The 17,856-nt window shown below is 53.4% G+C and overlaps 3 protein-coding genes across 9 annotated transcripts in view; 2 read left to right on the forward strand and 1 right to left on the reverse strand.

Moving 5' to 3' along the window:
• RFX1 (regulatory factor X1) overlaps positions 1-8,034 on the forward strand; it is a 34,648-nt gene extending 26,614 nt beyond the window's left edge. For all 4 annotated transcript variants that reach the window (XM_074310684.1, XM_074310667.1, XM_074310692.1 and 1 more), the window contains 14 exons: positions 73-167; positions 1,145-1,454; positions 1,854-2,035; positions 2,355-2,474; positions 2,560-2,675; positions 2,945-3,063; positions 3,207-3,316; positions 3,438-3,589; positions 3,677-3,774; positions 4,749-4,898; positions 5,095-5,303; positions 5,384-5,537; positions 5,644-5,689; positions 5,895-8,034. In XM_074310684.1, the coding sequence (XP_074166785.1) occupies positions 73-167; positions 1,145-1,454; positions 1,854-2,035; positions 2,355-2,474; positions 2,560-2,675; positions 2,945-3,063; positions 3,207-3,316; positions 3,438-3,589; positions 3,677-3,774; positions 4,749-4,898; positions 5,095-5,303; positions 5,384-5,537; positions 5,644-5,689; positions 5,895-6,061 (2,028 nt within the window). In that variant the 3' untranslated portion in view covers positions 6,062-8,034. The remainder of the gene's footprint in view (positions 1-72; positions 168-1,144; positions 1,455-1,853; positions 2,036-2,354; positions 2,475-2,559; positions 2,676-2,944; positions 3,064-3,206; positions 3,317-3,437; positions 3,590-3,676; positions 3,775-4,748; positions 4,899-5,094; positions 5,304-5,383; positions 5,538-5,643; positions 5,690-5,894) is intronic.
• A 235-nt stretch (positions 8,035-8,269) lies between these two features.
• DCAF15 (DDB1 and CUL4 associated factor 15) lies at positions 8,270-17,152 on the reverse strand. 4 transcript variants are annotated; one of them, XM_074310802.1, is made up of 13 exons: positions 16,585-17,152; positions 14,114-14,211; positions 13,821-13,956; positions 13,445-13,551; positions 13,196-13,335; positions 12,627-12,794; positions 11,525-11,950; positions 11,333-11,424; positions 11,107-11,235; positions 10,577-10,662; positions 10,064-10,168; positions 9,869-9,984; positions 8,270-8,909 (listed from the first exon to the last, which is right to left on the reverse strand). In XM_074310802.1, exons 1-13 carry the CDS (start codon positions 16,936-16,938, stop codon positions 8,854-8,856), a joined length of 2,013 nt encoding a protein of 670 aa, XP_074166903.1. In that variant the 5' UTR covers positions 16,939-17,152; the 3' UTR covers positions 8,270-8,853. The 4 variants fall into 4 exon arrangements, with proteins under 4 accessions (XP_074166903.1, XP_074166894.1, XP_074166884.1 ...); XM_074310793.1 differs by having other exon boundaries at positions 12,627-12,797; XM_074310783.1 differs by having other exon boundaries at positions 8,270-9,984.
• Positions 17,153-17,213: 61 nt separating this feature from the next.
• PODNL1 (podocan like 1) overlaps positions 17,214-17,856 on the forward strand; it is a 30,362-nt gene continuing 29,719 nt past the window's right edge. The window contains exon 1 of the mRNA XM_074310827.1: positions 17,214-17,506. The gene's annotated coding sequence lies outside the window, so the exon portion shown is untranslated. The remainder of the gene's footprint in view (positions 17,507-17,856) is intronic.

The raw sequence follows: 17,856 nt of genomic DNA on the forward strand, positions 1-17,856 counted from the left end.
GATGCTGCACACTGCCCGACCCTGCTGGGGAGGCCACTGGCCCTCCCCATAACCCTTGGTCTCTTGCCCCAGGTGCAACAGCTCCAGCAGGTGCCCGTGCAGCATGTGTACCCCAGCCAGGTTCAGTATGTGGAGGGCGGTGATGCCAGCTACACAGCCAGCACCATGTGAGTACCTCAGTGAACGGACCCCGTAGCCTGCGTCCCGGCTCCCCCGAAGCCCAGGTGTAGACGGGCACAGCCATCACAGGCCCTGCCCTTCAGAAGCTGGCTCACCTCCAGCCATCAGAGATGTGAAAATTGCCCGGCACAAAGTGGGGAGATGCGTAGTGATTGGTTACATGGGAGGAGATTGGGGCGGGGGGAGAGGGTGCTGAGACCTGGTGAACCTGCTACTTGTTAGGGGACCCATTAGGAACCCGCCATTGTTAGGAGAGACCCAGCTGCCCAGCTCCAAAGGAGCGGGACAGGATCATTCAGAAGTACTGGGCAATAGAGCTGGAGTCAAGCTCTTGGGAGTCTTGGATGCCTTTTTTTTTTTTTTTTTTTTTTTTTTAAACTGCGAGCAGTAGAGAGCTCCAGGTTCTTTGTTAGCTGAAAAGGAATGGGATCAGAGCTGGGCTTTAGGAAGATTAATTGTGGCAAGATGGAGAAAGTCTTTAAGTTGAAAGGTTTCCATCACGGAGGCTATGGCAGTAATCCAGGTGGGAAATGTAGGGCTGTGGAAATAGAGAGAAGGGAAGAAATACAGAGAGGCCTTGGCAATTGATTGGATCTGTGGGAAGTGGAGAGAAAAAGTTTGGAAGATCCATCCTGAGCCTAGAGTGACATGGATGACGAGCCAGTGACAGAAGCAGAAAAGTTGTAAGGAATCTTCTCTCGGTTTCTCTTTGTTGGCTAAGGTGAAAGAATAATATTCAGCTCAGGCCCCGCTTGAATCAAAACAACGGAGTATTTTTGCTGAGAGAACTCCCTAAAAGCCTATTGAGAGGCGGCAGAAAGTGGCCCTAGCTCAAGGGACAGGTTGACCAGTGCACTCATGGCATGTGACCATCTGGGCTTCTCCCTGATTTATTCTGGGATTTCCATAAGCTCTGCCACAGAGATGGCCACCCAGCCCTTCTTTTTGCCTGCTTTCTTTACAGTCGCTCAGGTACCTACCCCTACACAGAGACACCACTATACACCCAGAATGCGGGCACCAGCTACTATGAGTCCCAGGGCACAACTGCGCAGGTCAGCACACCTGCCACCTCACAGGCTGTGGCGAGTAGTGGCTCAGTGCCCATGTATGTGTCGGGTGGCCAGATCGTCACCAACTCTAGTGGCGCAAGCAGCGGAGGGGGCGGCGGGGGCGGCGGGGGCGGCGCCGGCACCTACGTGATCCAGGGCGGCTACATGTTGGGCAGCTCCAGCCAGTCGTACTCTCATACCACCCGTGCCTCACCAGCCACTGTAAGTGCCCCTGTGCCCCCTCCTAGAAAGAGAAGGGATGGGGAAGCTCACTTGGGGCAGAGGCAGGGATAGAGCCTTGGGGATGCAACGCAGCTGACTCCTGCCTTCTAGTGACTACTTTGGGAAATGACCGTCCAGGTGAGGGGTATACGCCAAAAGGATCAGAAAGGGAGGGGAAAGCCCGAGCTCGGGGCATTTCATACTACCTGCCTCCTAAGAATACGCAGAGGGAATGGGGGACCAAGAAGCCCTAACCTTTGACACTGCCCCAGGTGGGCCCTAGGTCTACCCTAGTTGCCTCTTTTCCATACAAGGGTAATGAGTGAGGGTCTTACCTAGGTGGGGGCTGGCCCCTGGGTTGGCTCCCTTTCCCCCTTCCCCCCGCTTTTCTCCCCCCAGGTCCAGTGGCTGCTGGATAACTATGAGACGGCAGAGGGTGTGAGCCTCCCCCGCAGCACCCTCTATTGCCACTACCTCCTGCACTGCCAGGAGCAGAAGCTAGAGCCCGTCAATGCAGCCTCTTTTGGCAAGCTCATCCGCTCCGTTTTCATGGGCCTCCGCACTCGCCGGCTTGGCACCAGGTATGCCCACCTAGTGTCCAGAGCCAGACCTCAGGCATGCTCGCAGGACTGAGCCCTCAGTCCCCATGGAATGGCCCTGCCCCCTCCCTTCTTGTAACTACTCACAAATTGTTAAAAGAACAAAGTCTCAGTTTTATAAATCAAGTGAATTTCCTCTCCTCTTCCTCAGGTGGTGAGTCCCTTTTTGGTGACATTCTCAGTCACCCTCCCAGAGATTGATTTTGGGCAGCTTCCCCTTAGTGATAACCTCTTGTTAGGCATCCCTAGCTTAGAGCTGGCTCTCACTTTTCCCTCTTTTCTTGCCCGCTCTTTTTTCCAGGGGGAACTCCAAATACCATTACTATGGCCTGCGTATTAAAGCCAACTCTCCATTGCTCCGCCTGATGGAAGACCAGCAACATATGGCCATGCGCGGCCAGCCCTTCTCCCAGAAGCAGAGGTAGGGCTGCTTCCAAGTCCAGCTGGGGGTTTCCCCAGGGCTTCCCTCCCCCTGGATTCTCTGCTTACTTTCCCTACCTTCCCAGGCTTAAACCAATTCAGAAGATGGAGGGCATGACCAATGGTGTGGCCGTAGGACAGCAGCAGGCAGCAGGCCTGTCTGACATCAGTGCCCAAGTCCAGCAGTACCAGCAGTTCTTGGGTAAGGACCCATCTTCGTGCCCAGGAGCACTGCCACCCAACCCACACTGTGAATTCCCCCCCCAGGGAATCCCCTGACCCATAGGACTCCCGAGCCTAGTCCTGGCTTTGCTTTGCCCTGGTCAGCACAATGTTGGGCAGCTCACAGAATCTCCCTAGGCTTCAGTTTCCCCATCTCTAAAGTGAAAAATTGGCCCTAGATGATTTCTGAGATCTCTCTTATGACTATCCTGCTCTTCTGATCTGTCCCCGGTCCTTCCTGCCCCACAGATGCCTCAAGGAGCCTGCCAGAATTCACCGAGCTTGACTTACAGGGCAAGGTGCTACCTGAGGGGGTTGGACCTGAAGACATCAAGGCCTTCCAAGTCCTGTACCGGGAGCACTGTGAGGTATGGGGCCAAGCCCAGATCGGGGCCCAGAGCATTGCAGCCAGGAGCTTTGAGGGTAGGGCTGTGCTCCTCTGCCATCCCTCGCCCGAGGGCTCCTTGAGGGACATTCCTGCCCTTGTCACTCTCTCTCCCCTCCTTGCCAGGCCATTGTGGACGTCATGATCAACCTGCAGTTTACCCTTGTGGAGACCCTGTGGAAGACCTTCTGGAGGTACAACCTCAATCAGCCCAGTGAGGCTACTCCCCTGGCTGTGTGAGTATGGCAGGGAGCCCTTTAAGGGCCCCCTTCTTGTCTCTGCCCATGTGTACATGTGCCTGTGCCTCCGTGTCTGTTTTGTCCTTGATGCTATGTCCGCGTGTGTGTCTCCATACAGCCACGATGAAGCAGAGAAGCGGCTGCCCAAGAGCAGCCTGGTGCTCCTCTCCAAGTATGAGCCTGTGCTCAAGTGGACCAAGGACTGTGACAACTTGCTGTACCAGGGCCTGGTAGAGATTCTTATCCCTGATGTGCTGCGGCCCATCCCCAGTGAGTATGGGGTGGTTGGGGGCAGCCAGCCGAGGCGGGGGTGAGTGCTCTGCTCTGTTCTCCAACCCTGTTGCTTGTCCTCCCCAGGTGCCTTGACACAAGCAATCCGGAATTTTGCCAAGAGCCTAGAGAGCTGGCTCACCAATGCCATGATGAACATCCCTGAAGAGATGGTTCGGGTGAAGGTGAGGGGGAGGGAGCTTCCCAATCATTCCTGTCTCCAAACACCAAAGCCTTTGTGCAATTAAGGTAGGGTTTAGAATTAGAGGGTATCTTGGAGATCATCTAATTCAACCTCTTTATTTTACAAAAGAGAGAACTGAGTCTTCAGCAAAGGTCACACAGATAGCAAATAGAATTGTAATTTGAACTCAGGTCCACTAATTCCCAGACTAATGTTCTTCCAACTGTAGAGAGCTACAAACACCAGACTCAGGAAATTTAGACTTGATCCTAGAAAAAATTGGAAGCTTAGTCTTGTCAGAACTGGGCTATAGGGAAGTTATTGGGAGCCATGAAGGAAAAATGAGAGGAGGTAGCTGGTCAGGTTATTGCAATGGTCTAAGGTGCAGGGAAGGGGAAGAGGAATATAGTCCATTGAGATTTGTATGGAACCAGAGACTTGGATCCAGACCCACACTTGCTATAATCCCAGCAACTCTGTGATCCTTCTTTCCTTCGGTAAGCTTCTGTTTTTGTTGTTTGGTCACGGGGTTTTCTTGGCTGGAGTAGTTGGTCATTTCCTTCTCCAACTCATTTTACATATGAGGAAACTGAGGCAAACAGAGTTAAGTGACTAGCCAGGGCTCACAGCTACCAAGTGTCTGAAGCCAGATTTGAGATCAGCTAGACCAGTTTTCCTGATTCCAGGCCCAGCACTCTATCCACTGTGCCATCCCCTCACCCGGCTTCAGTTTACTGTGCTATAAAATGAGTGGGTTTCACCAGTCAGTCTCAATGCCTCCAGATAATTTAGCACTAAATCCTATACCCCCCTGAAATCACCTCACTCTGGTCCACAGTTCTCACTTCTAAAAGAAAGCTGATCTATATGGTCTTGAAGGTCCTCTGCAGCTCTGCTATTGGGCTGTTGTAGAGACTGGCTACAGGTGGGGAGGGGGATCATGGAAACAAGGGCATGAAAGGGCTCTGCCCACAGGTGGCCGCAGCCAGCGCTTTTGCCCAAACACTTCGGCGCTACACCTCCCTCAATCACTTGGCCCAGGCGGCCCGGGCTGTGCTTCAGAACACGGCCCAAATCAACCAGATGCTCAGCGACCTCAATCGTGTTGACTTTGCTAATGTACAGGTACCAGCGGTGCCTAAGGAGAGCTGGGGCTCTCTGGGAGGGGAGGGTCCTGGGCATCTTGGTCCTGACCATCCTGCCTCCTGCCTCCAATTCCAGGGTTTCTGGGGATGGTGGGACGTGGTGTGGGGAGGAAACCCCTGGTGGGTTTGGGCTGCGCTTCCTCCCAAGCCACACTTCTCCGGCTCTGTGTCCCCAGGAGCAGGCCTCATGGGTATGCCGCTGCGAGGACCGTGTGGTGCAGCGGCTGGAGCAGGACTTCAAGGTGACTCTTCAGCAGCAGAACTCACTGGAGCAGTGGGCAGGCTGGCTGGATGGTGTGGTGAGCCAGGTGCTCAAGCCCTACCAGGGCAGTGCCAGCTTCCCCAAGGCTGCCAAACTCTTCCTTCTCAAGTGGTCTTTCTACAGGTGGGTGGTATCTGATGAATGGGGGTTGGGGGCAGCCTGGCTCAGCCCACCAACCCCAGGTCTGCCTTCTCTTCCTCCAGCTCCATGGTCATCCGGGACCTGACCCTGCGCAGTGCAGCTAGCTTTGGTTCATTCCACCTGATCCGCCTCTTGTATGATGAGTACATGTACTACCTAATAGAGCACCGGGTGGCCCAGGCCAAGGGAGAGACACCCATCGCTGTCATGGGCGAGGTGAGTACAACAGGTAGATTGGGGAAGATTGGGAGGGAGGGAGGAGGGAAAAGGAAGCAGCCCACCCACCCTAACTGCTCCCCTGGGCCCACTCTCCCCTGTACAGTTTGCCAACCTGGCCAGTTCCCTGAACCCCCTGGATCCTGACAAAGGTAGGAAGGGCTTCTCCCACCTCAGCTCCTCCTGGGGCTGGTGAGGACCTTTGGATACCTGGGTCCCCACCTCATTTGGGCACCAGATGTGGGGGCAGGGGTGGGCAAGGGGCCCAAGCATCCCAGCCCCATTGGTGAGGAGTGGGAGTGGGGAGGAGTTCCTGCCTAGAGCAATCCCTGATCTCAGATCCCTCCATGAACCCAGATGAGGAGGAAGAAGAAGAGGAGGAGAGTGAAGATGAACTGCCCCAAGAGATCTCTCTCAACTCCAGTGAGTCGACTGCCCTCAGCTCAGAGCCCTTGGAGCCCCCTGCCAAGCTGGCAAGGACGGATGGACGGGGCATCTTCGTGCAGGCCCTGCCCTCGAGCTAAAAGCCCTGGCTGTGTGCTGGGGCTCCCCAGGACTCTGGCCCTCAGAGGGCAGGGCAAGGGCTGTTTCAGGGGCCACCTACCCCAAACCCACCTCGGAACCATGGGAGTCCCATGAGCCCAGGCTTCCGGCAAAGGAGAAGCTCAGCCTCACCAGCCTTCTGCCCTCCCCCTCCTCTCCTTCCCCCCAAAGACACCAAAGTCCCAGCCAGACTCCAGGCTTCCCTGTAGCTCGTGGGACTTGGTGTGTTTCTGCTCTGGCCCTGTCATGGGGCAGGATGCACTCCCAGCTACTGAGGGGGAAGCAGGAGAGCTCCTCAAAGCAGGGAAGGCATTGGCCCTGCACCCCCTCACACCTGCAAACCCACCCCTTCCTGTGGCCTTTGTTTGCCCCTGCGGGGTACGGGGGTGGGTGGCAGCACAATCCCAGGGCAAGAACCACTTGGCTGCACTGGAAGGATTTTTCTTGGGGGGAGGGGGGGCAGGGGAGCTGGCTCCTCAACACTGACACAAAAGACAAAGACGTGCCTTAAGGAACAAACTGAGCGTCCTGGCTGGCGACAGGCTCCCTGGGGCAGTAGGCATGGCCCGAAACCAGAGAGAGAATGGAGCATCTTCTCTCCCCCTGGCCACCTGCACAGGCCCAGAGCTGTGCCAAGCCTGACCCAGGGGGCTGTGTGCCCGGTAGGGAGTCGCAGCTCCCTACAGTGGGCATGGTGGTTCCCTGGTTTCCCTTACCCTCTCCTCCTCCTCCCCCCTGGAACTAATTCCAAGCTCTGGCTTTGCACAGTGGCTTGCCCCCCACCCCCACCCCAGGCTGCCTGGGGCTTAGGGGATGCTGAGCTGCCACCTTGGACACAGGTAGTATGGGTGGGGGGGTCATTGCTTTTTTCAAGACCACTTGCTCAAGTGCAGAGGTCCCTTGTCACCACCCAGAATCCTTCCTCCTCCCAGTCCTCCTTGCTTCCCTTCTTGGTTTAAGTGCAATTAAAGCAGTTCTGGGCACTGCTTTAGGTGAGGGCTTGTGGGTCAGGGCCCTGCCCATCAATCTTCTTCCCTGACACCCCATCCCGCACCCTCTGCCGAGGGAGCAGTGCAGGCCTCCCATCAAGCCTCGGGACAGGCCCTCTCCTTCATAGGCTGTATCTCCACCTCAGTACCCTTCCTCTGCCCCATCCAACCCAGGCCTGGAGCTGTGGCAGGATCCTCTCCCCCTCCCCCCCCCAAGGGCAGAGGAAGAGACAGCTGATGGGAGGAATTAGCTTCCTTCTCCCAGCTTCCAAAGACCAGTGCTAGACTGACACTGCCCTGAGAGCTGCCAGCCTAACCCAGCTCAGGGAGATAAGGCCAAGGTGCCTCCTCCCAAGTGTGGCCAGCCTCCCCTGGAGCAGGTAGGCAGGCAGGGGGGCCTGGGTAGCCCTCACTCATAAAAGATCACCCTCCCACACATACTCTTTCCCCCCCCCCCCCCAACAGCTGCCCTCTAAGATGCTGGTTTGTCATGGAATCTTCTTAGCTATTCTAGTTTTCCAGAGATCTGTGCTTTTGTAATGTAATGATCTAACCCTCTCTCTAAACCACATAACTATTGTGCGATTTGTGAGCGATATCCACTCAGTTGGTAGCTGTTGGGGTTTTTCCAACCATCATGGCCTTATTCGTTCTAATTTTTTCAGTGTTTTCAACATGTGAGATAGATGTTTATGGCAAAACAAAACAAAACAAAAAAAAAAAAAAACCTGACCTTATTGTATAAAAAAAAAATCACTATTTTGTGTGCTCCAAGTGCAGCAGCTGAGGGGACAGGCCCCCCCACTCTGCTGGTGGCTGGTGCCACCTTGGGCCTGGACACCCAGGCCCTCTTCCCCGTGGTGGTGAAAGTGTCAAAGCGTGTGGTAGTCTAGAGAGCCCGAGCTGTTTTCTACCTTTTGTAGTCTTTCTTAAAACACAATAAATTCTGCTGTGTTATTTGGCTACCAGCTGACTCCCCCAGGCCTAGTTATCTGTTCCACAGCTTGTCCTGAAGCTTCCTCTGCTTTGGTGCAGGTCAGGGCTCTGGGTTCCTAACTATTCATTTTGTGTCTAGAAATGATATCCCCAACCTTTAACTTTAGGGTAAAGGTGAGATGCAGAGCCAACTGTCTCACAGACTGATTGCAGGAGAGTGTTTGGGGGTGGGGCAATATGATCCTGAAGGGAGTTCACACAAGCTCAGAAATTAAAACATTTATTACATGAATGGGGAGGAGGGGGCAGGGAGAGGGGTCAGCTAGCTCGACCTCCTCACGGAACTGGCATCCACAACTGGCAGCCAAGAAAACTTTTAGAATATACATGAAACCAAAGGCCCCGGCCTGGAAGGGAGGAGGGGGTGGGGAGAAGCTGAGTCTCTTGAAGCTTCTCTTGGCCCCCTTCCCTGTGCCCAGGGCTGACAGAGCTCTCTTTGCCAAGGAACTCGGCAGCCTAGGTAGCCCTGGCCATTTAATCCCCAGGGGTCCCTCCCTGCCCCCATTTAAATAGGCATAAATAAAAGGAATCTGGGCTCCAGGGCTCGTGGGGGGGAAGGGAGAGGGGCTTAACCTCCCTCCAGCCTACCCCACTTTCCAAGGGGGGGAGGGGGGAAGGTCTTCCAGAGCCAAGCCTTCCCTCCCCCCAATCCCCACCTCCCCACCTAATACTAGGGGACAGGATGGGAGAAACAAAAAGCCCCCGAGTAACAACAAAATCCAACCCAAAACGAGGAGGTAGTATCGAGTCAGTGTCCAGAGCAGTGGGTGCCATAGCCCCCGGGCTCCTCACAGCACAATCCATGTGTACCGCTCGTTGTCAGCCAGGACCTTCAGGGAGCAGCCTGGAGGGGGTGGGACACACACACATACACACACACAAGACAAGTACATCCCAACTTCTTTTGGGCACCGTTTCTGCCTCTTGTTCATAGGCTCAAAGGAGTTTAAGCTGGAATGGCCCTTAGAACATCCAATCCAACCCCCTTACTTGACAGAGGAAGGGAAACTAAAGCACAGAGAGAAGACACTGGGCCAAAATCACACAGGAAAGATCACAGGATTTTAAAAAGTTGGAGGGGCCATTCTACTGAGGCCCAGAGGTTAAATGACATGCTCGAGGTCAGAGACAGTAAACAAAAGAGCCAGCATTTAAATCCAGTGCTACTTCTAGGATAAAGGATATGATACACACTCTAAATGGAGCCAAACCTTTAGGAACTCATCATCTCTGTTCCTAGTGTCACTGACAGACACCTCTGGGAGGTCCCAGGTCCCCATAAAGTTAATTCCTATCACAAGAGTAGGGCAGCCCTTTGTCCTAAATTATCTCATAGTATAAAAACAAAGGCTCCTTACTCTGTTAATAAATTTTGGGATCTAGTGACCAAACTCAGCCAAGGTCACTCTACCCTTGCCCTCCACAATCTCTTCCCCTCCCTCCCCCACCCAGTCTTCCCTTTCCAGACAGGAGTCCTCTTTAGTCTGTTTTCAGGAGCTCTCCCTCTCTGCCAATCCCTTCCTCCTCCATCAGCCCCCTTCTATCTGGGCTGCCATTAGCTTTGGGGCCTTTTCTAGTTCCATCCTATCTGGAATTGGGACGACAAGTCCTAGGCACAGTCCTAGTGTTGCAGTTACAGATCAATGATTGATACTTGAATGAACAGGGCCTTTATATGAGGGGAGGGGCAGGTTTTTAGATGGGGGCCTCTGCGCCCTCAGAGTCAAAGCCAGATAAGAAGACCAACAGGCCAAGCAAGCAGAGGAAGAGAACGCTGGGTTGTTGAGACGGCCTGAGCCCCACCTTTGTGCAGCGCCTCATTGGTCATCCTGTTGACATAGCGGCCACTGTTCTCAGGCACGAGCCACTTCATCACCATGTCGACACAGCTCTTGCGATAGGAGCTCCAGACGCTGCCACTAGAAGGAAGGAAAGCAGCTCAGCCAAGACTAGGTACAGCTCAGACTCCCTCTCCTCCTGAATTGCTCCCAGCCTCACCTGGTCTGTCCTTTGACCTCAGTGAGATCACCCACGCTGACCGTCACGAAGATGCCCGTATTCAGGTCCCAGGCCACCTTCAAGCTGGTGTGATAGGTCTTTGGTCTAGAGGGCAGGACAGAGGATAAACTGAGGGCCGAGGAAAGGGGACTGCTGGGGAAGGGGTGGAGTGAAGAGTGGAAATGAGAGTATCATAGAGCACTGAGCTTTGAGGAACCTTAGCATTTCCCTCAACCAAGCCCCTTTGTTTAGAGATGGGGAAACTGCAGCCTTGAGAAGGGAGGCACCACACCCAGGATCACCCAACTCCCAAATGGCCGAGAAGGGACCTGAACCCCAGGTGTTCTTGACTTCCAAATCTATGGCTCGGTCAGCTAAGCCATCACAGTTGTCAAGCGGAGAGCTAAGAGGCCCACAGGGAAGGCAAAGGGGGCAGGGTCACTCTCCTACACTTGGTCAGTGGCAGGCCTGGGGGTTACAGGGATCAGCATTTGCCTCCCCCCCCCCCCTCACCGGAGCTGGGCCTCCTCATTGGGGGAAGGGAAGGCCAGGAGCAGCAGGCCAATGTTGATGAGGACCTGGTTGGTTTCAGGACAGACCTGGTAAGGGAGAGAACAGGGGAGGACAATGAGGAGAGGCCCCAGAGCACTGGAACATCATAGGCTGGAACCCAATAATCACAAATAACATTTCTATAGCAATTTAAAATTTTCAAAATACTTCATGCAAAACTCTCTGTTGTGAGCAAGTAGACTTCCCGTTTTAGAGATGAGGAAACAGACTCGGAGAGTAAATGATATCCCTAATCATACAGCTGGAAAAGTATCAAAGCCAAGATTTAGGTCATCACCTAATCTGTGAAAACTGTTGTACTAAGACAGCAATGTTACACTCTCTACCCTCAAAGAGCTTACATTCTGTTAAGGAGGAACGTGTACATTTGCAAGACCCATACAAAGTGAACACAGGGTGGTTTTAAGTGAGAAGGCCTTCCATGCTGTTCCTGTCTCCTAGGCCCACTCCTGACCCAAGAGAGCACACACCTCCAAAATAACGATGTCATAGTCACTGAAGGAGCAGAACTGGTGGCTCCAAGTAGCATCATTCCGGATGACTTCATTAATAACGTACTCAAAGTCCAGCGTGAGCTGCTCCACTGTCAGGTACTGGCCCTTTAATAAATAAAGGGCCAGAGATGTACATACACAGATGCTCGGCCCCTCTTTGGCCCAGGCTGGCCTTCCTCTGTCCCCGAGCTCTGCTGCATACCTGGAAAACTGCCCGCTCTCTCATAGGCCGCAGATTCCTGCCCCGGAGGTCGGTCACCACAAATGGAAGGGAGATCTTATCATCCTCAAACCCTAGAGATGGTGGAAGATGGGCACAGGAAGATAGGGGTGAGCCTTTGAGGTACAGAGCGAGCCCTGCTCTGCCCTCTCCTCACCTGCACCCCCTTCTCACCATCCTCTGGTTCAGCCCAGTCCCCTGGCTCCAGCACATAATGGAGCTTGGTGTAGTTGACATAACCCGGCTCTGCAACTGGGGGTACTGTGTCAGGAGGACTGTCCCGGGGTCCTGACTCCCTGTCCAGTGGTGGGGCCTCACAGGGCAGTCGACATCGGCTGCCTGAGGCCCCCAGACAAGGGGGTTGTCGGGCCTCCTCCACAGTGCCGCCCTTTGCCTCCTTGGCCCTCCGGAAAATGTCAGCCACAAATTCCTTGGCTTTGGCAACAGCTGGCGAGGGCTCTGGAGGACGAGCAGGGGTGGCCTCTGGGCAGGGTCCTCGGGATGCTGGGGGATCCTCTCGGCTCGGGGGCCCAGGAGGGTCAGGTGGGGCTGGCGGATGGGTAGTTCGGTCATAGAGGATTTGGCAGAAACTGCTGTCACCTACAATCGGAGGATCCGAGGAAAGAGAAAGTTGAAGGAAAGGAAAGTGAATGCTCAGAACTTATAAAGGCAAATCAGCACTTTGGGTTAGAACCTGGGGCAAGCCATTTCTCTCTGTAAATGTAGAAGGCAGCCTTCAGTACATGAGAGCTAAGGCTCCTGTCTCTCTAATCTATGACTGAAGGGCAGGTTAGTCTCTTTCCCCTCTCTAGAATTCTCTCTCCTGTAGATAAGATTTACATCCAGAAAGTACTTTAGAGATTATGAATCAATGCTCCAAGGTAGTCAAGAAACACATACATTGAAGACAAGTCACTCTTATATCTTATCCTTTCACTTAGTCATGGTAAGGAAAGACTATCAAGAAGGGAAAAATATTTTCCACCCACTAGAGGATGGACATCAGCTATGTTGTCTAGGAATTATCATTCTAAAGAGATACTGGATGAGAAATCAAGCTACTTCCTTGTGATTGTACTTTTCAGAGCCTCAGTTTCCCCATTTGTAAAAAAAAAAAAGAGGTTGGATTCCCTGATTTTCAAAGTCCTTCCCACTCTCCACTATAAACCAGCAGGCCTGACCCCAGTGTTCCGATAAAGTATCTTTCAGCTCTGCAAGTGGCTAAGGGAGGGCCAGGAAGCCGGGCTAAAGTCTGGACTTGGGGTCATAAGCCTACCTGCTGAGCAGACAGAGACTGCACAGGCCACCAGGGAGTAACTGGTGTTGAGCAACACCACCTGGTCCTTTTTGAGCTGGAAGGCTGGCTGGAAGGTGGGGAAGGGATAGACCACCTGATACTTCGTATGCAGCATGAACCCGTGTCTCAGGCAATGGGCACTAGGGTCTCCTGAAACACACACAGAGCTGTAACAAATCCCACGGTATGTGCCAGTGACCCACTTCCACACAAGCTCCATGCCGCACACCTGAACAGACCTGTAACACACCCACTCCAAGACATGCCCAACCCAACACAAAATGAGGTCCCCATGCAACAAGCACCTGCCAACGCACAGGCAGCCCACAACTCCCCTGCTCCACACACAACACACACAAAATACAAGCATGCTCACAGCACGTGCCAGTGACACTTCCATGCCTATACTGCACCATCGGGGCACAAACACCTAACGGTGAGAACCCTTCCCACTAAGTGGGAACTCATGTAACATGCAGCACTGCTGGTCCCTGTTCCCAGCCGGGGTCATGTGCAAGAGTCAAGCCCACCCCCACAGATCCACTCACCAGGATGGGCAAGGCTGGCATCTCGGCAACTAGGGCAGCGGTCTCTGGGTGGCATAGCCACAGTGCTAATGTAGATGTCCCGGTGGTTCTCATCACTCATCATCATCATGTTCATTAGAATCCCATTGGCTGACCGGGTACTAAGGGGGCAGGGGGAAGGGGCTGAGCCTAAATCAATCCCAATCCCCCCCCCTTTCTCCCCAGTGTTGACCCCCACCCTCTCATGTTCTCCACCCCATAGGCCCTCACTTGAAGCCAAAGACGATGACTTTGGAAGAGTCACTGGGCCACTCGCAAACAGTCAGATACAGGTCACTGTAAATCTCCTCGTCCTGGAAGAGCCGCACCTGCCTCACCTGTAGGCAGGATTGCACAGGAACCAGGAATAGCATTAGTAATACAAGACCCTTTGCGATCACCTCATCCAACCCTCTCATCTCACAGAAAAGGAAACCAAGTCCCAAGGAGGGGGAGGAACTTGCAAAGACTCAAACCCAGGCTTCTTCCTTCTTGGCCCAATACAGAGTGAGAGCTGGGTGGGACTGACCCCTGCCCAGGGAAGAGGAAGGGTCAAACAAGTGGCGAGGAGGCCCACGGAGGGGTTGCTCCAACCCCGCCTTCCTACCAGCTTCAACTTGCTGTGGACGTTGAATTCCCACCAATAGAGGTGGTAGATATAGAAGGAGAAGTCATCGTCGCCGCTGTTGCTTGTATAGGAGAGGACATAGCGGCCACACTTGGAAAAGCCCAGGAAGATGTGCCTGCGGAGGGGGAGTATTCTGGTACCTGACAACGCACTAGTCATTCTCTTCCTCCCTCTACCCCTGCCCCCCCCCATTCTGATACCCATCTCCCCCATCCCATCCACCCCACACTGTCCCGACTTAGCACACATCCAGAGCCCTGTCCCAACCTCACCCTGCACAAAGGAAGTCCTCGTCCACAATGCTCTTTAAAGATACGCAGACACGGGGCGGTAATTTGCGGAAGAGCCGAGGGGAGAGCTGCCCACTAATCTGGGGATGGGAAGAGGGGCAGGTCAGGCATTAAACTGCTTCTCTCCATTCCAGAGGCAGAGTCCATCCAAGGCTGCCCTGCTCCTAAATTTATACTCTACTCTTCCCTTCAATGAACTCCTTCTGATTCCCTTCACTGTTACCCCATTTCCCAATTTTCTTCTCTCTCTTCTTATAAGAAAAGTAGTGTAATCGTCTTGAGCCTAACTCACCTACAACCTTGAACATCAATTAGCCTTTCCTCCTTCCTATGCCTTTGCTCCTGTCATTCCTCTTTATCCATATCCTGCTCCTTTGGTGTTTCTCTTTCTAAGGAGGATGCTCATTTCCACTCTCTGAAGACAGACATCGAAGCTCAGAGTTCAGTCACTCAGTCCAACTTAGATCTGAAGTGGAAAGCTCTGGACATCATCTCTGACAAGAGGTCCTTGAGCTGTTTCTTAAAGACCCTCCAGAAAAGGGAAGCTACCTTCTCCTAAGACAGCCCATTTCCTTTTGGGAAAGCTCTCTTTGTGAAGAAATGTTTTCTTACATTAAACCTAAGACTGCCTCTCTCCAACTCCTACCCACTGATCTTACTTCTGCCCTCTGGGACCATGTGGAACCAACCTCTGCCTTCTTCCACATGATGTCATCTTCAAATATTTGATTATCAAATCCTTTTCTAGAGTGTCTTTTCTGGCCTAAGCATCCCCCTTTATGTTATTCTCAATTGTCTCCAGAATTAGCTTTTTTGGCTGTCATTTCACATCACTGACTCATGTGAATCTTACAGTCATCAAATTCCCCAAAATCTTTCAAATAAGCTATTGACCAGCCATCTCTCCTTCAATATTGGCCTAATGAAGTTGGTCATTTGAACTAACATGAAAGACTTTGCATTTGTCCCTAATAAATTTCACCTAAATTGAATTAAGTCCACTATTCTAGCCTCCTGGAAAATCTTTTGGGATCATTTCATTTGTGTCAACTCTCCCCCCAAACTTCAGAACACTGATAATACTGATGAGCATGCCCTTTAATCCAAGTGAATGACAAAAACAACAACGCCACATCCCCACTCCTCAAACGCAGTGTTCAAGACCACCATTTTCCCATCCTTCAATATTCACTGCATGAAAAATTCCATTACACAAAGATTATACATATCTATATATAGGCATATAGTGTATAGGTATGAGCAAACACATATGCGCATCCTTCTGAGTTCAAATCTGGCCTCAGGCACTTACAAGCCGAGGCACCCTGTTTGCCTCAGTTTCTCCATCTGCCAAATAAGCTGGAGAAGGAAAATGGCAAACCACCCCAGAATCTTTGCCAAGAAAACCCCCAAGAGGGTCTTGAAGAGTCTAAACACGACTTTAAAAAAAGCCTGAACAGCCATGCCTCCGTTTTCTCATTGGTTTAAATCATCTTTAAAGTCTCTTCCTCTCTACACCTGGCCCCTTCCCCAGCTGGGAGCGGGCTCACCCAAGTGTCCGGGAACGCAACGCTGGGAGCCTGAGTCTACAACTGCCAAGTTTCCTAGGTTTTCACCCTCTCCCGGGTCCCCAGGGACAGAGACAATGTGAATGTGGGAGGGCATTATGGGTGAATAAGAGCCTGTGTGGGGCAGGCTAAATTAAAATAGAAAGGAATTAGACCAGTTCTCCATCTTCAGGAAGCTCAAGTCAAGGGGGAGACAAGATTCCTGCACATCCAACCTGAGGTTTTCACCCGCCCCTTCCTGTGCGGACACATGCCCCCCACGCCATCGCCACCGACCTGGAACAGTCCCCTCTGCCAGAAGCCGGCCCCCCTCTCCAGCACGGCCGTCAGGTCCACGCCTCTTCCTCTGTGTCCCCCTTCCTAACGCCCATGCCCGCTGGCCGCTCGCACCCAGTGCAGGGGCTTCTGCTCTGCAACGTGCTCTTCCCCATCACTTCTCTCCTCCGACGCTCTCGCTAAAAAGCGGCCTCCCCTCTCTTCGGCCACCCCGGAGAGCCCCTTCACCCCCACTCCTAGGCACCCCCTCTCCTCCGCCAGGTCTCCATCACCCCCTTCTCTGTCACTCCTCCCATCAGCCTAGGCCTTCCTCCTGTGTAAAGCGCTCTCCTCCATCACCTTCTCCTCCGCTTCCGATGCTCGCGCCCTCACGACCCACCTCGCCGACCCCCAAAAGGCCTCCTCCTCCAGGCCCCAGCCCCCCACTCCCTTCTCGCCATAATCCCTTCCTTTTCCTCATCCTCCACCCCCAGCGCCCTCCCCTCTAGGCCCTTCCCCCCAGAATGCACACCCCCCCTGCCCCTCCCCCCCGACGCCCTCCCCTCTCCGGTTTTCCCCTCGGGCGCCCCCTCCCCCGCCCGATCCTCCCGGCCCCGGCCGGGCTCTCACCCTGACACGCTCCAGCTGCTTGAGGACATGTTCCCGCCGCCGCCCTCCGGCTCGCTTCCCTCCAAGGCCTCCGCCGCCTCCGCCGCCGCTCCCGGCCCCGCTGTTCCGCTCCGATTTCGAGCTGGGCGCCATTTTCACCCCCTCCCTCCACTTCCGGAGCAACCGGCCCCGTCGCCCCACCCCCTCCGCCTCTTCATTGGCCCTATCCGAGGGATGCGGCGAGCCGGTTGGAGGGGAGTCGGACCTCAGAGCTTCTTCCCGCTCGACTTGTCCATCAAAGTCATCTCGAATGATGATTGGTAAATCTGGCGCCGCAGTCGCATTTCGGTAGGCCGCATGCGCTGCCAGTTCCATTGACTCCGCCTTCCCCTTGATATTAACCAATCTATATGCAAGATATGTTCGGATCTCTAGAAGATAGCTCTTAGTCTATGGACAGTGGGCCTTGTCAATCTCATTATCGACACGCCCCCGTGAGGCCACTAGGTTTCCATAGAGACCATAAGAGGCCCTGGCACCCAGGGCTCTCTGTGGTCCAGAAGGGGCCTAGTTCCACTTCTTTGAGGTGTCTGTGGATAGTGCCTGACAGACTATACTTAAGTCTTGTTGCCCTAGCAACCACCTAGAGCCTTTCATTCATTTTTCCCCCTCCCCAGAGTACCTACTATGAGCTGGACAGGGAGAGATGAGAGGTTGCTTTCAGTGGAAAACGACAACAGCATCATGAAGTTCAGAGCAGGGATAGTTGCTCCCCATCTACCATCTAACCATCAGCGAAGGCTTCCAGCATTCTGAGCTGGATCTTGAAGAATGGGGAGGGCTTCCAGATTTAGGCTAATTCAATCTCAAAAGAAAGACATGAGGAAAACTTGAAGGCACCTAAAGTGGTAGAGTGAGTGGGCCAGTCCAGAGGGGCCGTCAGGTAAATAAAGGAGGGGGCAGCGCAGATCGTGCAGAGGAGGATTGCAAATATCTTCCGTTTACCTTTACTCCTATGGGCAGTGAGGTTCCTGAGAAGCAAAGGGACCTGATGATGGCTTGTGCAGCAAAGACTGGTCTTAGGAGAAACTGAGCTCAGGATTAGGAGGCGATAGTCCAGGAGGGAGGCAACGAGGCATTTAGGGAAGGGCAAAAGTGTGAGTAGTAATAAGTCTAGGAGGGCCTCGCAACTGATTGGATGGGGTGGGGAGGGGGGAGGATAAGGAAGGAATCAAAGACAACTCAAAGGTTGCAGTTTTCCCTGAGAGCTAAAATTGTTTACTTTGGGTTTTG

Source organism: Sminthopsis crassicaudata, chromosome 1 (assembly GCF_048593235.1).
Source record: "Sminthopsis crassicaudata isolate SCR6 chromosome 1, ASM4859323v1, whole genome shotgun sequence".
NCBI lineage: Eukaryota > Metazoa > Chordata > Mammalia > Dasyuromorphia > Dasyuridae > Sminthopsis > Sminthopsis crassicaudata.

Bases quoted from the DNA above. Each gene is read 5' to 3' on its own strand.
- DCAF15 (XM_074310773.1), bottom strand. From the start codon at position 16,938: ATGGAACTGGCAGCGCATGCGGCCTACCGAAATGCGACTGCGGCGCCA. The intron at 12,798-13,195 runs GTGAGTGGATCT...TGTGTGTTTCAG, and splicing joins TGCCAGCCTTGCCCATCCTG to GAGACCCTAGTGCCCATTGC. The intron at 10,663-11,106 runs GTGTGTGCTCTC...CTCCCTTACCAG, and splicing joins ATGACATCGTTATTTTGGAG to GTCTGTCCTGAAACCAACCA.